We start from the raw sequence: 22,268 nt of genomic DNA, 5'->3' as shown, positions 1-22,268 counted from the left end.
TGGCCTTTGATCTGTAAATCTGTGACCTAATAAACCCCCTTTATAAGCGCCAATCCATTTCTGGTAGTTTGTATAATGGCAGCATTAGCAAACCAGAGCAACCACAGAGTCAGAATCTAGAATATAGGTTACCAGGGAATGGGAAGGGGGTATGGACTAGGGAGTTAAGGTTTAAAATCTATAGCATTTCTATTTGGGACAATGGAAAAGTTTTGGTAATGGATGGTGGTGATGGTAGCACAATATTGTGACTGTAATTAACAGCAATGAATTATATATTTGAATATGGTTTAAAAGGGTAGATTTTGTATTGTACATATGGTACTAGAATAAAAGTTTTTAAATGACAAATAATGGAACTACACAACACAACCAGTGAAGCCTAACTTTAAACATGAACTACAGTTATTAGTACAAGTTTAAAATGTGCTTTCCTCAATTGTAACAAATATATCACACCAAAGCAAGTGTTAATAATAGGGCACTATATGGGAATCCTGTATTTTATGCATGATTATTCTGTAACCCACAACTTCTGTAATTAAAAAAAAAAGCAAGCATTTCATGTGTAAAACAAAAAATCAACAAGAATCATACATAGATTTTGTAGAATTATGGAGATAAACAGCCAAAAAACCAGCTAAAACAATGGGAAATGCATCGTAGGACTGGCACATGGGGATGGGGAAGGATGGGAAAGGAGAGTGCCCTATTTTTCATTATAAGCAATGCTATTATAATTGGCTTTGAAAATCATGGCCATGTATTATTATACATTACTTGGAACTTGTATAATTTTTTCTATAATAAGCAAGTACTTATTTTATTTTGAAAACACACAAAAAAAGGAGGAGAAACTATAAGATAGCTGAAATCCTCAAGAAAATATAATACTCAGATCCAAAAGAATATTTAAAAACTGTCTCATGATCAAGTATAGTATATCCCAGGAATGCAAGGATGGGTTAACGTAAGAAAAATCAATGTATTTGATCTTCTTACAGGAGAAGATCAATATAATAAATTTGACAAAGATTAGAACTAAGAGTATTTAGCTAGACTGTTAAATCAAAAAAAGAAATTTATAGAGTGCCAGCATATCAGGAGTACCAAATAAAAATTTAAGAGAAAATAAGACAACACTTACTACAAAAACAAAAAGTATATAAATCTAGAAATTAGCCTAAAAACCACAATAGAATAGAGAATAGAAAAAGACCTGAAAAGAGCTGTACCTTAATCATTGAGAAGGCAATGTAACATTGAAAGACATTGATGTTTTCCAAGTTAATCTAAATTCAAAGCAATTCCAATTAAACTCCTAACAGGAATTTTGAGGTAGTCCGACAAACTGATTCTGAAACTTATATCCTAAACCAAATGTCCACAAATATTTAACAAAATTCTGGCAAAGAACAGGGAGACTTGCCTTACCAGATATTAATTATAAAGTCATACTAAAAAGTGTGATTACTAGATGAAAATAGATTAATAAACCAACCGACTATACTAGACATCCCAGATATTTGTGAGGCCGTTTCTCTGATATATACATCAAATCCTCATATATGTATGGATCTGAACTATGAGTTTAAACTCCTTGATATTTATTGTTTTATTTAGACTTTACTTCTTTCAAACTAAGATGATTGGGCCTCGATACTACTAGGAACTCAAGGATCCAACTTCCATCTTCCTAAAATAGCGTTTTCTACAATTTCTGTCTCTAATCTCCAAATCATCCATCCTCTTCCTTGCTCCACCACAGAAGGTAAGATTTTTCCCACTCCTTGTTTGGCAAGGGAGTGCTGAGAGGAGGACAGAAGCCAATCACAAATCACACTATATCTAAATTTACATTACTATATATTATTACTATATACTTACTATAAATGTAAAGTATATATATAGTGTTTAATACAGTGTTCAAAAATATTAGTTCCCTTCTCCTTCCTCCAGGAACCCAGTCTGATGTCTTTATATGTACCTTCACAACTAGCTCAAACTCTATTTTCCAATACAGTAATAGTGTTAGCAAAGACAAAAACATAGTATCTGATGGGGTAAGAACACATGAAATACAACTCTTTCCTATAGCGTCATGGTTTTCACACTTGAACATGTATCAAAATCACTTAGAGAGCTTGTTAAAACACGGATTGCTGGACCCCATCCCCAGAGATTCTGATTAGCAGGTCCAGGGTGAGGAACAAGAATTTGCATTTTAAAAAACTTCTTGGGTAGTGCTAATGCTCTTCAAGCATAGGCCACTCACCTAGGGGCAATTTTGCCCCCAGGTTACATTCAGCAATGCCTGGGGATATTTCTAGTTGTCATAACTAGGTGAGTGGGGTAGTACTACTGGAATTTAGTAGGCAGAGGCCAAGGATGCTGCTGAATATCATACCATGCACAGGACAGCCCCTACAACAAGGAATTATCTGGCCCAAAATGTTAATAGTGCTGAAACTGAGAAACCCTGCTTTAGAGTAAAGTACAATTTACTCCAAATACATCATCTGTCCATTAAACTGGTAAAAGTTCTTCAGTGGGTTTCAGAAACTAGATATTGAATAAATATTCAAAGAATTCTATTCTTTTTAAAATATTGATAACTCTTTGAATTTTACTCATCTAAAAAAAATGAAGTTTTAGAAATATTAATACTTAAAGGCATACCAAGCTAAAGAAGGAAATGGAAATAAGTGTTTATATATTGTTTTTGGTAGATTTCTAGTAAAGAAACCTAAGGTAACATTAATTTTGCAAGAATTATAAGAAAACTGATTAGATCAAAACTAATTTCCTTGAAAAGTAATGATCAACAATGTTTTATTTCTTAAGCTTAGTGAAAAAATATACAGATGTTCATGTTTGTATTATATATTTATATATATAATATTTTATAATGAAAACTTTGCTTTAAGAAAAAGACACTGCCACAGCAGTAATCAATTCACATTAAATATGTTGAGGAAAATGTATTTTATATACTCATAAACATACATACGTACACATACATATATACACAACTACACACACACACACACACACACAAATGAACTTACTCCAATGGGCTGAAAAATAAGTCCATCCATTTCATGGCTGACTTCTTTGGCAAAACTTCCTTCAAGTAGCTATAAAATAAATATGTAAGTACTTTTTAGAAATACAATAATCACTTTAAAAGTATTTAAATTTCTTTATGAGCTTTATAAAAATGCCTTAATACATAGCTTTAAGAGCTTAAAAACGAAGTGCGAAGAGAGGTGGATCCACAGGGATCTAGGTTAGTATATTTTTAAGGTTTTTTTAAATACGTGAAGACTTCCATTCAATGACAGACTAGATATCCTGAACAACGGTCCGAACTACAATAACCAAAATGATGGATAAAGTATTAAAAACATTTTTAAATGCATTGCTGAGCCAGCAAAAAAAGCAAGGACTACACAGAGGCCAAACTCAAAGTGAAAGCAGAAACCCTGGGAAGTACTAAAGGGAATAAAAAATAAATACACACAAAGAAGAAGATAGCAAAGAAACTTGCTTTAGGAGGGGAAGGGAAGGGGTTAAAAAAAAAAAAAACCTCCCTTGAGACCTTGTAGCCACAAAGTAGCTCAAACAGGGGGATTGCAGTCCAAAGATGCTTTATTGTGGTTTCCAAAAACCCCCAAGCAAAGAAATTTTTTAACATTTCTCTTATGCTCAATTCTTTTGTTTTGCTTTTTATCTTTTTTAATTTTTTCAAGCAGAGAATTTCATTATAAAATATACACAGTACAAAATATAAACAAACAACAGCTTTTTCAATGCAGCATCTGCCAAAAGGCAGAAGAACTTAAAATGTGTACCACTGATGGAGACACTAGACTTTGATTTCTGGATTTCAGGGAAGAAAAGACAATATACCTTCACAAAGGGAGGTAATGTTATAAAATTATCCAGCATCTGACAACTGAATAAAATTCAGGATAGTTCTGAGATTCATCTATTTGTCTCCAAAATATTGGATATGCTGTGTGCTATGAATCCTTTTATCATAATCATATCCTCTTAGAACCATTCAGGGACATAGCATTCTAAAAGCAAAACTTCAAGTCTGCTTCACATGCAACAAAAGCTGATAATCCTCCCAAACTGTGACGTCATTTCTTTTCCATTTTATTCTATAAAATCTGTAATTTCTCTAATTACAGTGAAAAAATAAGAGCAACTCTAGTTTCCTACTGCTTAAACCTGTAATCAACTTGAGTTTGAATACCTACATTTTCTTAAAACTGTAGTACTCTTTGTGCTTTCTTTTTTGCTTTGATTTTTACCTAATCACAACAATAAACACGGGGAGCTAGCAAATTGGGACTCTTAGAGCCATATTACCCTGAGTTTGGCCAAATTGGCAGAAATTTCAGGATGGTTCTTAGATTCATACATTTGACTCCAGAAGTTCCCTAAGCTAAGTAAACTGCTCTACAAAATTCATTCATATATTTAAGTGACTGTGCTGGTTTGAATGTATTATGTCCCCCAGAAAAAGCCATATTCTTTGATGTAAACTTGTGGGGCAGACATATTAGTGGGGATTAAGTTAGGTTGTTTGCATGGAAATGTGCCTCACGCAACTGTAGGTAATAACTCTGATGAGATATTTCCATGGAGACACGGCCCCATCCATTCAGGGTGGGCCTTGATCAGTGGAGCCATATAAATGAGCTGACAAACACAAGGAACTCAGTGCAGCTGTGAGTGACATTCTGAAGAGGAGCTACAGGCAAGAGGGACACTTTGAAGAAAGCACAGGAGCTGCAGATGAGAGAGTCTGAAGACGGCCATTGAAAGCAGACTCCTGCTCTGGAGAAGCTAAGAGAGGACAAATACCCCAAGTGCAACTAAGAGTGACGTTTTTGAGGAACTGCAGCCTAGAGAGGAACATCCTGCGAGAAAGCCATTTTGAAACCAGAACTTTGGAGCAGATGCCAGCCACGTGCCTTCCCAGCTAACACAGGTTTTCCGGACACCATTGGCCATCCTCCAGTGAAGGTACCTGATTACTGATGTGTTACCTTGGACACTTTATGGCCTTAAGACTGTAACTGTGTAGCAAAATAAACCCCCGTTTTATAAAAGCCTATCCATCTCTGGTGTTTTGCATTCTGCAGCATTAGCAAACCAAAACAGTGACTTAGCTACATGAGAAAATTTGCCTAAGTAAAAATTCAATATGGATTAAAAGTACTGATTTCTTATAAATGCATTTTGAGAAAAGAAAATGAACTCCAGGCATCCCTGTCAAAAAATATCAAATCACATTATTGCTAGAAATTTAGAAGGTAATGTTAAACTAAAGCTATGTTTCATATATGTGATATATTTATCTTGGAGGAAAAAAAATTGAAACATATTCATACTGAGAATATATATAAAACCTTCATGTTCTATTTCAACTTTTTTTAAATATCCATAAATGGATGATGGATAAAGGTTCAAGTAAGACAAAAAATGTATACTCTTGATGTTTGTTCTACCAAATCATATAAGAAAAGTAATACTCTGCTGAAGAATGATGATGCAATGAAAACCAAACACCCCAGGCATCTATTTAAAAAAAGGGGGGGGTGTAAAAGAATCTTTGTTCTTTTAGTGTAGGTACACCACCATTTATGACTATTAAACACAGCTTTTTCATTCTGAGACCAAAGTATTCAAATTCATGTAATGGATCATTCCTGTACCTAAAATATAAGTAGAAGTATAAAGTATGTGATTTATATATATAAAGCACAAAATATAAAATAACAGTATAAAGTGTACAATAGACCAGACTCTAGATAACATGATGCTATCTGCTGTAGAAATGAAAATAACTTCATTTTGCTCTAACTTATTATCAATCAGAGAACTTAAGAACCATGAAACTTCTTGGGTCAAAACAAGACTTGCTCCTTGGCATTACTCCAGACAATATTTCTTTCTTTACTTAACACATCAACATTTATAATATTTACAGTATCATCTGTCATATTAAGGGCAGGGAAACAGCGTTGTGGTAATGTTGTGTTATCTACACCTTGTTAGATAGGTGTCATTGAGTTTTGCATTATTATTCAATTTGTCAGAAAAGGAAACTGAGGCCACCAGATATTAAGCAACTAGCTTCAAAATAAAAAGCTTTCAAGTTAAAAAAGGAAAAACACCCAAGACAGATTTCAATCAGACTTGTACTAAAAATAAGGAATAACCAAAGAAAATCTTCTCTGACTTTCTGAAACAAATGCTCCACAGATTTCTGCAACTTACTACACATGTAAGCAGTCAACTCACCATTTAAATTTTACAGACTTTAAATGTTTTGCAACATGTACTATGCGAATAAGTTGCATACAAAGGGAAGTAAAATTCATGGCGGGGGACAAAAGGTTTCTTAGACCAACATGAATGTATAAACTTTTAGAGATACAGATAAAATTTAGAAAGGTTCTTAATATTGTATGATTTATTAATTGGCTTATTTATTCATATCTAAATCATATATGCAAAATAATGTCAATTTAGAAGTATTGTTTCTTTTCCATTTACAATATAAGAAAGAAAATTTATCAGTGAATTTGGAAGATTTATCCAAATTTATGGGCATCATCAACATACCAGTGTCTTCATCAAAATAGCCAACATTTAAGTCATTTAACACATTTCCATTATTTTCATTGCTGTTTCTGAGTTACAGCCTGCTTCAAATTATATACTACATTGTCACTTGCAGATGTAATCCCAAGCTACAATTACTGACTGAATAACATTAGGACAACATTTTTCCCCCTAATTCATTCTATGGGTCTATATTTACATAATTCTTTGAAAGTGCATTACTCTAAAATTATCTTCAACAGGCTGGTTTAAGGGAAAGTTCTGCTTTCACCTGTGATGAAAACAGTGACATGAGAATGTCGCTTCCAACCTAACAATAAGAAAAACAGCAGATAATCTATAAAGTCATAACTTTCTTTTAAGGTCATCATAGAGCTGAGGTCTCAAGGCAATGAAAGTAAACTGAATTTCATCCCCCTCCAAGGAAGGATGAGTCATATGAACTGATTCATCTTTCAGGGGGCACAGGAGGAAGAAGTGGCAGTCATAAAATTGGGTACGAAAAAAATAACTGAATGTTTTATCAATTCATAGAAACCAAGTGTGAGCTATTATAACAGTTTATACACTGGAAGCCCCAAATACAAGAGAGGTTCACATCCACTCACTAGCTCTTTTAACCAGGCTTGTATAAGGGGTCACAAGAAAGATTAGGAACTAGGACAGCAGACTCTTTCTCAAATATTATATAAATGAGACAATAATGGAAAAGCAACTTCAAAGTATTAACCGAAAAAAAAAAAACTGTCATTCCAAAAATCTTTAGCGAGCGAAAATATCTTTCAAAAATGTAGGCACAATAAAGACTTTTACAAACAAACAAAATCCAATACAATCCATTTTACTGGACAGGTACGTAAGACATTTTAAAAGAAATTTTTCAGGGACAAGGAATATAATACAAGATAGAAGTATGGATAACAAAATGAACAGCACTAAATTTGGTAAAAACTGGAAATAAATAAACCATTTATTTCATAAATAAAAGTAGGAGAAAATATTTGGAAACTATGTCTGATAAGGGTTTAAATCCACAATACAAAAAGAACAACTACAATTCAACAACAAAAAGACAAATAATCTAATTTTAAAATGGGTAAATGACATGAGTAAACATTTCTCCAACGATACACAAATGGCCAAAAAGCACACGAAAAGATGCCTAACATTATTAGCCATTAGGGAAATACAAACCAAAAACACGAGATACTATCTCACTCTACTATTATTTTAAAATGGAAAATAATGTGCTGACAAGGTTACAGAGAAATAGAAACCCTCATTAATGTTGTTGGGAATGTAAAATGGTGTAGCCACCATGGAAAAACAGTTTGGTGGTTCCTCCAAAAGTAAAACATGGAACTATCATATGACCCAGTAATCTGATGTCTAGGTATATACCCAAAATAACTGAAAGCAGGGACTCAACATTATATACCAATATTCATAGCAGCATTATTTATAATAGCCAAAAAATATCCATCAGCAGATGAATGGATAAACACAATGAAGTATATACACACACTGGAATATTACTTAGCCTTAGAAAGGAATGACGTTCTGATACATGCCACTACATGGATGAACCATGAAGATATGTTGAGTGAAATAAGTCAGACACAAATGGATAGATATCGTATGATGTTACTTCTATGAGATAGCTAGAATATGCAAATGCATAAAAACAAAATATAGAGAACAGATTATGGGGGTAGGGGTTGTGTTAATGCATAATGGGTGTAGGGTTTTGTTTGGAATTATGGGAAAATTCTTACAATGTACAGTGGTGAGGGTACCGCAACATTGTGAATGAGTTTATTCCCACTGAATGGTATGCTGGGAGACGCTGAAATGGGAAAGTTCATGTTATATATGTTTCCACAATAAATAAATTAACAAAAAAAAAAAAAAAGAGTAGCTAAAAAGACAGACATAGTTTTAAAAACCATATATTGCATAGTTAAATGCAATACGTAACCCTGAATTGGATCTAATAATGGGAGAAAAAAGGCCTAAAAGGATATTATGGAGATATGTGAAAAAATTGGAATAAAGACTGTAAGCATTACATCATTGTTAAAGTTCTTGAACTTGATACCTTGATAAGTGTACTTAAGAAGTTTACATAAATAAATATCTTTGTTTTCAGGAAATGTACATGGAAGTATTATGTTTTCAAGGAGAATGATGTATGCAATCTACTCTCAAATGTTTAGAAAATAGATAAATAAATATATAGACAGGCAAGCAGGAAGACAGATGGGTGGATGGGTGGGTGGAAGCATGGACGGATGGACAGACAGATACAGCGAATGTGACAAAATGTTAAAATTGATGGATCTAGGTATACGGTTGGGGTGGGTGTTGAAGTTCTTTGTATGAGTGTGGGAGCCCTGGGCCCAGGGCCTTCCCCAAGTGTCTTGAAGACTGCACACAGCAGTTTGCTTGACCTAGGCCAGTTAAGATTTGACCTATTCTCCTTGTAAAATCAGGCACTAAATGTAATCTATACCTGAAACTACCTCCTCCCCTAAGACTCCCTTAGACACATTTATCTACAAGATAATCTATAATCCTCCCCTCCTCCCTGTTGACAATCAATCCCTCCCTACACTGCAAGACCCCAGCTCCCGCCTTATGCTCTCATACCCATTGGAATGTCAAGCCCTTATAACCAGCTTATTCAGCCTCCCCACAGGGCAGAGTATCTTCACGTTGAGCTCTGAACCTGAATCCATTCAGAGAAGCTCCTGAATTTAGGGCAACATGACTCGAGTTCCCACCGTATAGGTAAGCCCCACAATAAGAGCTCATGTCTCAGAAGGTGTCTGGTGCTTTCTTTAGTCCTTTGGCTACAAAACCCCTCTTGGGCAATGACAATGAGTTGTATATTATTTTTGCAAATATCCTTTAAAACTACTTCAAAATTAAAAGTTTAATCAATAAAAAAAAGTAAGTATAGGTGATCATTTGCTTCATGGGTAGAAGAGAAAGACCTACTAGTTGAGAAGCCAGTTAAAGACTTTTGGAAGGAATACAAGAGAGAACAGTACTGAGACATAAACACTAAGTAATGCAGTAAAAATAAAACTAAACTACCTAAAATGGTTGATCTGACTGTCACAAGAAAGGGGATAAAGAGTACAGAGCAAGATAAACCAAGGAAAAGATTTAAAAATTATAATTTGAACATAAAGAGGAAATAACATTTATTTTTAATATAAAATTTAATATTTTCAAACAAAGAGTAATACAGGAAATTGTAAAACAATATGTTTCATTCCAAAGTACATCTTTTGTTTGAATAAGTTTTATTCACCCTATATATTCTCTAGTTCATACAATTTAGACTGTCCTCAAATTCCTATCCATCAGAAGGAAAGCTTATGGCTTCCCCTATGGGACATTATTGCCAGGAGGTTGTTCAGGATGTGGCAAACTATAGAATGATGCTATAGTTGCCCTCTCAGTTAATGAGTAAAGTGACCCATTTAGGTATCAAAAATGAGACTGTTAGCTTAGATGTTGAGTGTCTTCAGCTAGACACTTAGCTGTAAACTAAACATGATCTATAGCATAATAAAGTACTAGGAAAACAGAAGTGAGATCTTAAGAAACATACATTGTTTTCTGCAATATAAAAGCATACAACATTTCTCTTATTCTTTGTATCATCTTTAAGCCAGAACTGAAATAGAAAGTTCAGAATCTTAAAAAAAAGGGGGGGGGGGGGTGGGATGGGGTAGTGTCACTAATATCAAAAGTTATATAAATACTTCATAAACAAAGTAGCAAAATGTTAACTATCTGTTAGAATGACTTTATTTCCTGAATTTAAAGTTAAGCATTTAACAACAATTTAATTCAGCAAATTAATTACATGGTTAAGTGGAATTTTACATATCAACTTTAAAGAATATTTGCTTTCATTAACTGTACTGTCATTATCCTCCTATGTATAATACAAAGCTTTAATTTGTTTTCCTTCATTCTTCTAACCATACATTCTCTCCCAGAAAAGCCCCATCCTACTTCAACTTACAGAGTCATACTCTTCTTCTAATGGGGTGCACATTTGTGTATATATTATCACAAACATATATGTGCATTCATATTCCCTAGGCTAGGACTAGGAATTCTAAGGACATGTAAAAAGAAAGACAAAGGATAAAAATAGAGAAAGAAATTAAAATCTTTGTAAATGAGAAAAAAGGATAGGAACAGTGGAAGAAACCCATAGCATGTGATGGGGTTTTTGATACAAAATACCAGGTTTCAGAGGTAAGAAAAAGCAAAGTATATTTTAAGGATTAAAAGGCACGTAAACCAGTAATAGTGCCATTCCAGACTTACTACTCTTGTTTTTGAGTATATAAAACTGAGACATTCAAGTTTCTGTTTGGAATAACATTCAAAAAAATCTTTATAAGCCTCCTAAAAGTAATAATAAAATTTATTCAAAATAATTCTGACAAAACAGTGATTTATAATACACCATGATTTAGAAAAGGTCAACTATGGTAAATATGTGGGTATTTAAAACTTCAGCGTCATTTTTTCCTGAATGTAATCACAGTCTAAAATATAATGTGGGGCACCAGGTCTGGGGGAAACTACCCTCTTGATATCTCTGGTCATTCCACCAAAAATAAGACATAGGGAGGAAGGGAGGAAGGTAGGTAGGTAGGTCTATACATACATACGTACATACATACATACATACATACATACATACACACAGTTTTTAAAAGGTTTTTAAAAAAACAAAAAACCATCCTGGATTATATCACATGTCTTCTCAAAGTAACTAGCAACTTAGGTGTATTAGCGAGGATTCTCCAGAAACTGAACCAATAGGATATAAACATATCTGTAAATATTATGAGATGTATTGTAGCAATTGGCTCATGTGACCAAAGAATTAGCAAGCCCCCAAATTTACTGATAAAATAAGGCTATGAAATTAGCAACCAATGCATCAAGGGTATGGTAACACAATTAAAATTTTTTTGTCTTTGTGCTGCAAAAACCTTAAACAGGCCAAAATAAATTTGGGTATAACACATACTGAGAATAATTTTAATGAAATTAAGTTGGTCTCTTCAAATATCAGTAATAAATTTTGCAAAAATTAATTTTATTTCTTTTCTATAGACAAACCACCTTCAAAACCATATATATATGACAATATAAATATAATGATATAAATATTGACTTTCAAAAGAATGAAGTTGGACCGCTATCTCACACCACATTAAAAAATTAACTCTAAATGGATCAAGGACAAAGGGGGAACCTTCAAAACTTGGATCTGGTAGTGATTTCACAGATAAAGACACCAAAAGCATGAGCAACTAAAAGAAAAAAGATAAAATGTACTTCATCAAAATTAAAAACTTGTACGTAAAAAGACATTATTGAAAAAGTGAAAAGACAACCTACAAAATGGGAAAAAAATAACTGCAAACCATATATCTAAAAAGAGTTTACTATCTAGAATATATAAAGAACTGCTACAACTCAATAACAAAAAGACAAATAACCCAATTAAAAAATGAGCTATGGGCTTGAAGAGACATTCCTCCAAAGATATACAAATGGCCAACAAGCATATGAAAAGATGCTCAAAATCACTGGTCATCAGGGAAATACATACCACTTCACACCTACTAGGATGCCTATTATTAAAAAAACAAAACAAAAAGTATTGGGAAGAATGCGGAGAAATACACTTTGCTGGTGGCACTGTAAAATGGAATAGCCCCCCAAAGAAATCAGTTTGGCAGTTCCTCAGGAAGTTGAAAACAGAATTACCATATGATCCAACAATCCCACTTCTAGATATATCCAAAATAAGTGAACACAAAAACTCTAACAAGATAGTTATACACCAGTGTTTATAGCAGCATTATTCACAATAGCCAAAAGGTGGAAATCTGAAAAAGTCAGATGAACAGAATTTGCTTACTGAAATCTACAAAATATGCCAAGAGAAATTAAAGATCCAAATAAATGGAGAGACATAGTAGATTAATGGATTGGAAGATTCAATATGGATAAGATGATTACTCTTCCCAAATTGATCTATAGATTCATGCAATCTCAATCAAAATTCCAGAAGCCTTCTTATAGAAATTAACAAATATTTCTAAAATTCCTATGAAAATGCAAAGGCCTAGAACAGCCAAAACAACTTCACAAAAGAAGAACAAAGTTGGAGGAGTAACACTATCTGTTTTCAAGATTTATGATAAACAAAAGCAATTAAGACAGTGTACTACTGGCATTAAAATAAGACAAACAGATCAAGGCAACATAACAGGAAAATCTAGAAATAGACCCAGATATGCATGACAACTTGTTTTTACAAAGGTACAAAAGCAACTCAATGACAATAATAATAATAATAATAATAATAATAATAATAATAACTTGTATAGAAATAATAGCCAGAGGGAGAAAAAAACTTTAACTCGTATCCCTATCTCACACCATATACAAAAAAGTTATTCGAAACGAATCACAGGCCTGAATGTAAAACCTGAAGTAATAAAACTTCTAGACAAAAAAAAGAAGAAAAACTTTGTGACCTTGTGTTCAGCAAAGATTTTTTAGATAAAAACCAAAAGCATGAGAAATAAAACAAAATTGGTATATTGCATTTCATCAAAATTTAAAATTTTTGCTCTCCAAGGACACTGTTAAAAGAAGGAATACACAAACCACATACTAGGAGAAAATACATTCAAAGCACATTTCTGCAGTGGACTTGTATCCCAAATATATAAAGAATTCTCAAAACACAATAATAAAACAACCCAATTTTTAAAATGGACAAAAGATTTGAACAGACAATTCATCAAAAAGATGGATGATAAATTAAAGCACATAAAGATGGTGAACACGTCATTATTCATTAAGAAAATGAATATTGATGTCATGGCAATATACAGGTACATACCTATTTGAATGGCTAGAAGTAAAAAGTCTGACTAAAACTGGTATAGCCAAGGATATACAGGAACTGTGACTCTCACATGCTGCTGGTAAGAAGGTGAAATGGTACAACCACTTTGGAAAACAGTATGAAGCTTTTAAAATTAAGCATACACATACCAGAGGAGCCAGCCATGCCACTCCTAGGTATTTACCCAGGAGAAATGAAAGTATATATCCACAGAAAGACTTGTACAAGAATATGAATAACAGCTTATATGCATAAACAAATTGTGATATATTCATTAAATAGAATATGCATAACAGTTTATATGCATAAACAAATTGTGATATATTCATTAAATAGAATAATTTTCAGCATTAAAATAGACGCATAGTCCCCTCCACCCCCAAAAGAGTATATACTACATGATTCCATTTATATAAAATCCTAGAAAATACCGAATAATAAATAGTGAGAGAAACAGAGAAACAGTTGCCTAATCTATGAGAGAAGAGGAGGGGAGAGATGGGAAAGATTACAAAGGAGTATGGGGAAACTTTTAGGGGTGACATACATATTCATTACCTTGATTATGGTGACATTTTCACATATATACTTAAAAGCTTGTTGAAAAGTCTTTACTATAGAATGGTTACAAATAATAAACTTACTAAAAAAATAGAAAACCTCTTCATATCAACCAAGATGTCAGCATAACACACTCTAGGGTACTTTCCCCCACAGAATCTTTCAACAACTAGCAAAACTGGCATAGTCATCTTCCTCAGAACTCTAGAAAACAGTTAAAGGGTTGTAGTAACTGGGCAAGAACCAAATCAAGAAAACACAATGTTAAAAAAACTGTAGGAGAAACTCATGGGGCCCTTGCTGGCCCCTCTTCCAATTTCTCCCCAGCACAGTGTGGAGCCACACCGTGCTCCCATTGTGGGTCCATGACCCTGTTCTGGAAGGAGAAAAGTAACCCCTAAGCACATAGTGTAATGCCTATATTTCAGTATCAATCTGTCAGTTGGCAACCTGAAAGACAGAATCAGGAACTTACTTCTGGCTTACCCTCCAAGAACATATTCGGCAGCTTGCAGAGAGCTAAAGCAGTGTGAGAAACAACTAAGTTGACTCAGTCTGGGGCAAAAGATTACCTACTTTGAGTCAAACAATATAGCACCCTGAAGGGGGAGAAATTCTGTTACATAGGTAATAAAGGGAGCATTCAAATTCCTATAAACTGGAATTTTTAAGGTCATAAGCAAGCACAAGCCCAGGACAAGACTCAGGCTCAGAAAACATGGAAAGGAACCTACACTTCACAATCCCTTTGGGTTGATCTTCTTAATAGAAAGCCTAAACTCTGAAGGAGAGCACCAGCCAAGACAGAGCCAATTTGCAAAGACTGCAAGAAAAAAAAAAAAAGTGATTTTTGCATGGTTTTCCATTTTACTTTGCTAAAGCTGCTGAAATGCAATATACCAGAAATGGGCTGGCTTTTTTTAATGCAATTTTAATTGAAATATATTCACGTACCATACAATCATCCAGAGTGTACAACAATTGTTCACAGTATCATCATACAGCTGTGCATTCATCACCACAATCAATTTTTGAACATCTTCATTACTCCAAAAATTAAAAATAAAAATGAGAATAAAAATAAAAGTAGGAGGCGGGGCAAGATGGAAGACTGGTGAGCTGTATGTTTTAGTTACTCCTCCAGGAAAGTAGGTAGAAAGCCAGGAACTGCGTGGACTGGACACCAAAGAGCAATCTGTCTTTGGGCATACTTCATACAACACTCATGAAAATGTCGAACTGCTGAGATCAGCGAAATCTAAGCCAAATACAAAAAGCTTCAAAGACTTTCAATTTGGGCACGTCAAGTCAAGAGCAGAACTAAGAGAGCTCTGAGACAAAAGGCAATAATTCAGTGGCTGAGAAAATTCACTAAACACCACAACTTCCCAAGAAAACGGGGGTGTCCGCTCACAGCCACCATCCTGGTGGACAGGAAACACTCCTGCCCATCGCCAGCCCCATAGCCCAGAGCTGTCCCAGACAACCCAGTGTGACGGAAGGGCTTCAAATAACAGGCACACACCACAAAACTGGGCGTGGACATTAGCCTTCCCTGCAACCTCAGTTGATTGTCCCAGAGTTGGGAAGGTGGAGCAGTGTGAATTAACAAAGCCCCATTCAGCCATCATTTGAGCAGACTGGGAGCCTCCCTACACAGCCCAGCAGCCCAAAACTGCCCTGAGGGGACGGCACTCACCTGTGACATAGCACAGTCATCCCTCAACAGAGGACCCGGGGTGCACAGCCTGGAAGAGGGGCCCACTTGCAAGTCTCAGGAGCCATACGCCAATACCAAGCACTTGTGGGTCAGTGGCAGAGACAAACTGTGGCAGGACTCAACTGAAGGATTAGACTATTGCAGCAGCTTGAAAACTCTAGGATCACCAGGGAGATTTGATTGTTAGGGCCACCCCCCCTCCCCGACTGCCCAGAAACACGCCCCACATACAGGGCAGGCAACACCAACTACACACGCAAGCTTCGTACACCAATTGGGCCCCACAAGACTCACTCCCCCACTCACCAAAAAGGCTAAGCAGGGGAGAACTGGCTTGTGGAGAACAGGTGGCTCGTGGACGCCACCTGCTGATTAGTTAGAGAAAGTGTACTCCACGAAGCTGTAGATCTCATAAATTAGAGATAAGGACTTCAATAGGTCTACAAACCCTAAAAGAACCCTATCAAGTTCAGCAAATGCCACAAGGCCAAAAACAACAGAAAATTATAAAGCATATGAAAAAACCAGACGATATGGATAACCCAAGCCCAAGCACCCAAATCAAAAGACCAGAAGAGACACAGCACCTAGAGCAGCTACTCAAAGAACTAAAGATGAACAATGAGACCATAGTACGGGATATGAAGGAAATCAAGAAGACTCTAGAAGAGCATAAAGAAGACATTGCAAGACTAAATAAAAAAATGGATGATCTTATGGAAATTAAAGAAACTGTTGACCAAATTAAAAAGATTCTGGACACTCACAGTACAAGACTAGAGGAAGTTGAACAACGAACCAGTGACCTGGAAGATGACAGAATGGAAAATGAAAGCATAAAAGAAAGAATGGGGAAAAAAATTGAAAAAATCGAAACGGACCTCAGGGATATGATAGATAATATGAAACGTCCGAATATAAGACACATTGGTGTCCCAGAAGGGGAAGAAAAGGGTAAAGGTCTAAGAAGAGTATTCAAAGAAATTGTTGGGGAAAACTTCACAAATCTTCTAAACAACATAAATACACAAATCATAAATGCTCAGCGAACTCCAAATAGAATAAATCCAAATAAACCCACTCCGAGACATATACTGATCACACTGTCAAACACAGAAGAGAAGGAGCAAGTTCTGAAAGCAGCAAGAGAAAAGCAATTCACCACATACAAAGGAAACAGCATAAGACTAAGTAGTGACTACTCAGCAGCCACCATGGAGGCAAGAAGGCAGTGGCACGATATATTTAAAATTCTGAGTGAGAAAAATTTCCAGCCAAGAATACTTTATCCAGCAAAGCTCTCCTTCAAATTTGAGGGAGAGCTTAAATTTTTCACAGACAAACAAATGCTGAGAGAATTTGCTAACAAGAGACCTGCCCTACTGGAGATACTAAAGGGAGCCCTACAGACAGAGAAACAAAGACAGGACAGAGAGACTTGGAGAAAGGTTCAATACTAAAGAGATTTGGTATGGGTACAATAAAGGATATTAATAGAGAGAGGGGAAAAATAAGGCAAACATAAACCAAACGATAAGATGGCTGATTCAAGAAATGCCTTCACGGTTATAACGTTGAATGTAAATGGATTAAACTCCCCAATTAAAAGATATAGATTCGCAGAATGGATCAAAAAAAATGAACCATCAATATGTTGTATACAAGAGACTCATCTTAGACATAGGGACACAAAGAAACTGAAAGTAAAAGGATGGAAAAAAATATTTCATGCAAGCTACAGCCAAAAGAAAGCAGGTGTAGCAATATTAATCTCAGATAAAATAGACTTCAAATGCAGGGATGTTTTGAGAGACAAAGAAGGCCACTACATACTAATAAAAGGGGCAATTCAACAAGAAGAAATAACAATCGTAAATGTCTATGCACCCAATCAAGGTGCCACAAAATACATGAAAGAAACACTGGCAAAACTAAAGGAAGCAATTGATGTTTCCACAATAATTGTGGGAGACTTCAACACATCACTCTCTCCTATAGATAGATCAACCAGACAGAAGACCAATAAGGAAATTGAAAACCTAAACAATCTGATAAATGAATTAGATTTAACAGACATATACAGGACATTACATCCCAAATCACCAGGATACACATACTTTTCTAGTGCTCACGGAACTTTCTCCAGAATAGATCATATGCTGGGACATAAAACAAGCCTCAATAAATTTAAAAAGATTGAAATTATTCAAAGCACATTCTCTGACCACAATGGAATACAATTAGAAGTCAATAACCATCAGAGACTTAGAAAATTCACAAATACCTGGAGGTTAAACAACACACTCCTAAACAATCAGTGGGTTAAACAAGAAATAGCAAGAGAAATTGCTAAATATATAGAGACGAATGAAAATGAGAACACAACATACCAAAACCTATGGGATGCAGCAAAAGCAGTGCTAAGGGGGAAATTTATAGCACTAAACGCATATATTAAACAGGAAGAAAGAGCCAAAATCAAAGAACTAATGGATCAACTGAAGAAGCTAGAAAATGAACAGCAAACCAATCCTAAACCAAGTACAAGAAAAGAAATAACAAGGATTAAAGCAGAAATAAATGACATAGAGAACAAAAAACAATAGAGAGGATAAATATCACCAAAAGTTGGTTCTTTGAGAAGATCAACAAGATTGACAAGCCCCTAGCTAGACTGACAAAATCAAAAAGAGAGAAGACCCATATAAACAAAATAATGAATGAAAAAGGTGACATAACTGCAGATCCTGAAGAAATTAAAAAAATTATAAGAGGATATTATGAACAACTGTATGGCAATAAACTGGACAATGTAGAAGAAATGGACGATTTCCTGGAAACATATGAACAACCTAGACTGACCAGAGAAGAAATAGAAGACCTCAACCAACCCATCACAAGCAAAGAGATCCAATCAGTCATCAAAAAGCTTCCCACAAATAAATGCCCAGGGCCAGATGGCTTCACAGGGGAATTCTACCAAACTTTCCAGAAAGAACTGACACCAATCTTACTCAAACTCTTTCAAAACATTGAAGAAAATGGAACACTACCTAACTCATTTTATGAAGCTAACATCAATCTAATCCCAAAACCAGGCAAAGATGCTACAAAAAAGGAAAACTACCGGCCAATCTCCCTAATGAATATAGATGCAAAAATCCTCAACAAAATACTTGCAATTCGAATCCAAAGACACATTAAAAAAATCATACACCATGACCAAGTGGGGTTCATTCCAGGCATGCAAGGATGGTTCAACATAAGAAAAACAATCAACGTATTACAACACATTAAAAACTCGAAAGGGAAAAATCAATTGATCATCTCAATAGATGCTGAAAAAGCATTTGACAAAATTCAACATCCGTTTTTGATAAAAACACTTCAAAAGGTACAAATTGAAGGAAACTTCCTCAACATGATAAAGAGCATATATGAAAAACCCACAGCCAGCATAGTACTCAATGGTGAGAGACTGAAAGCCTTCCCACTAAGATCAGGAACAAGACAAGGATGCCCGCTGTCACCACTGTTATTCAACATTGTGCTGGAAGTGCTAGCCAGGGCAATCCGGCAAGACAAAGAAATAAAAGGCATCCAAATTGGAAAAGAAGAAGTAAAACTGTCATTGTTTGCAGACGATATGATCTTATATCTAGAAAACCCTGAGAAATCGACGATACAGCTACTAGAGCTAATAAACAAATTTAGCAAAGTAGCGGGATACAAGATTAATGCACATAAGTCAGTAATGTTTCTATATGCTAGAAATGAACAAACTGAAGAGACACTCAAGAAAAAGATACCATTTTCAATAGCAACTAAAAAAATCAAGTACCTAGGAATAAACTTAACCAAAGATGTAAAAGACCTATACAAAGAAAACTACATAACTCTACTAAAAGAAATAGAAGGGGACCTTAAAAGATGGAAAAATATTCCATGTTCATGGATAGGAAGGCTAAATGTCATTAAGATGTCAATTCTACCCAAACTCATCTACAGATTCAATGCAATCCCAATCAAAATTCCAACAACCTACTTTGCAGACTTGGAAAAGCTAGTTATCAAATTTATTTGGAAAGGGAAGATGCCTCGAATTCCTAAAGACACTCTAAAAAAGAAAAACGAAGTGGGAGGACTTACACTCCCTGACTTTGAAGCTTATTATAAAGCCACAGTTGCCAAAACAGCATGGTACTGGCACAAAGATAGACATATAGATCAATGGAATCGAATTGAGAATTCAGAGATACACCCTCAGATCTATGGCCGACTGATCTTTGATAAGGCCCCCAAAGTCACTGAACTGAGCCATAATGGTCTTTTCAACAAATGGGGCTGGGAGAGTTGGATATCCATATCCAAAAGAATGAAAGACGACCCCTACCTCACCCCCTACACAAAAATTAACTCAAAATGGACCAAAGATCTCAATATAAAAGAAAGTACCATAAAACTCCTAGAAGATAATGTAGGAAAACATCTTCAAGACCTTGTATTAGGCGGCCACTTCCTAGACTTTACACCAAAACCACAAGCAACAAAAGAGAAAATAGATAAATGGGAACTCCTCAAGCTTAGAAGTTTCTGCACCTCAAAGGAATTTCTCAAAAAGGTAAAGAGGCAGCCAACTCAATGGGAAAAAATTTTTGGAAACCATGTATCTGACAAAAGACTGATATCTTGCATATACAAAGAAATCCTACAACTCAATGACAATAGTACAGACAGCCCAATTATAAAATGGGCAAAAGATATGAAAAGACAGTTCTCTGAAGAGGAAATACAAATGGCCAAGAAACACATGAAAAAATGTTCAGCTTCACTAGCTATTAGAGAGATGCAAATTAAAACCACAATGAGATACCATCTAACACCGGTTAGAATGGCTGCCATTAAACAAACAGGAAACTACAAATGCTGGAGGGGATGTGGAGAAATTGGAACTCTCATTCACTGTTGGTGGGACTGTATAATGGTTCAGACACTCTGGAAGTCAGTCTGGCAGTTCCTTAGAAAACTAGATATAGAGCTACCATTCGATGCGGCGATTGCACTTCTCGGTATATACCCGGAAGATCGGAAAGCAGTGACACGAACAGATATCTGCACGCCAATGTTCATAGCAGCATTATTCACAATTGCCAAGAGATGGAAACAACCCAAATGTCCTTCAACAGATGAGTGGATAAATAAAATGTGGTATATACACACAATGGAATACTACGCGTCAGTAAGAAGGAACGATCTCGTGAAACATATGACAACATGGATGAACCTTGAAGACATAAGGCTGAGCGAAATAAGCCAGGCACAAAAAGAGAAATATTATATGCTACCACTAATGTGAACTTTCAAAAATGTAAAACAAATGGTTTATAATGTAGAATGTAGGGGAACTAGCAGTAGAGAGTAATTAAGGAAGGGGGAACAATAATCCAAGAAGAACAGATAAGCTTTTTAACGTTCTGGGGATGCCCAGAAATGACTATGGTCTGTTAATTTCTGATGGATATAGTAGGAACAAGTTCACAGAAAGGTTGCTATATTATGTAACTTTCTTGGGGTAAAGTAGGAACATGTTGGAAGTTAAGCAGTTATCTTAGGTTAGTTGTCTTTTTCTTACTCCCTTGTTATGGTCTCTTTGAAATGTTCTTTTATTGTATGTTTGTTTTCTTTTTAACTTTTTTTTTCATACAGTTGATTTAAAAAACAAGGGAAAGTTAAAAAAAAAAAAAAAGAAATAAAGAAAGAAAAACAAGGGAAAAAAAATGATGTAGTGCCCCTTTGAGGAGCCTGTGGAGAATGCAGGGGTATTCGCCTACCCCACCTCCATGGTTGCTAACATGACCACAGACATAGGGGACTGGTGGTTTGATGGGTTGAGCCCTCTACCATAAGTTTTACCCTTGGGAAGACGGTTGCTGCAAAGGAGAGGCTAGGCCTCCCTATATTTGTGCCTAAGAGTCTCCTCCTGAATGCCTCTTTGTTGCTCAGATGTGGCCCTCTCTCTCTGGCTAAGCCAACTCGAAAGGTGAAATCACTGCCCTCCCCCCTACGTGGGATCAGACACCCAGGGGAGTGAATCTCCCTGGCAACGTGGAATATGACTCCCGGGGAGGAATGTAGACCCGGCATCGTGGGACGGAGAACATCTTCTTGACCAAAAGGGGGATGTGAAAGGAAATGAAATAAGCTTCAGTGGCAGAGAGATTCCAAAAGGAGCCGAGAGGTCACTCTGGTGGGCACTCTTACGCACACTTTAGACAACCCTTTTTAGGTTCTAAAGAATTGGGGTAGCTGGTGGTGGATACCTGAAACTATCAAACTACAACCCAGAACCCATGAATCTCGAAGACAGATGTATAA

The 22,268-nt window shown here is 35.5% G+C and overlaps 1 protein-coding gene across 4 annotated transcripts in view; it reads right to left on the bottom strand.

The window, feature by feature from the left end:
• RNGTT (RNA guanylyltransferase and 5'-phosphatase) overlaps positions 1-22,268 on the bottom strand; it is a 407,161-nt gene that overhangs the window by 183,259 nt on the left and 201,634 nt on the right. For 3 of the 4 annotated variants that reach the window (XM_037843368.1, XM_037843370.1, XM_037843371.1), the window contains one exon: positions 3,069-3,137. The exons of the other annotated variant lie outside the window; for it this stretch is intronic. In XM_037843368.1, the coding sequence (XP_037699296.1) occupies positions 3,069-3,137 (69 nt within the window). The remainder of the gene's footprint in view (positions 1-3,068; positions 3,138-22,268) is intronic. 4 annotated transcript variants of the gene reach the window in all.

Source organism: Choloepus didactylus, chromosome 7 (assembly GCF_015220235.1).
Source record: "Choloepus didactylus isolate mChoDid1 chromosome 7, mChoDid1.pri, whole genome shotgun sequence".
NCBI lineage: Eukaryota > Metazoa > Chordata > Mammalia > Pilosa > Megalonychidae > Choloepus > Choloepus didactylus.
This window is presented reverse-complemented; position numbering and strand designations above follow the sequence as displayed.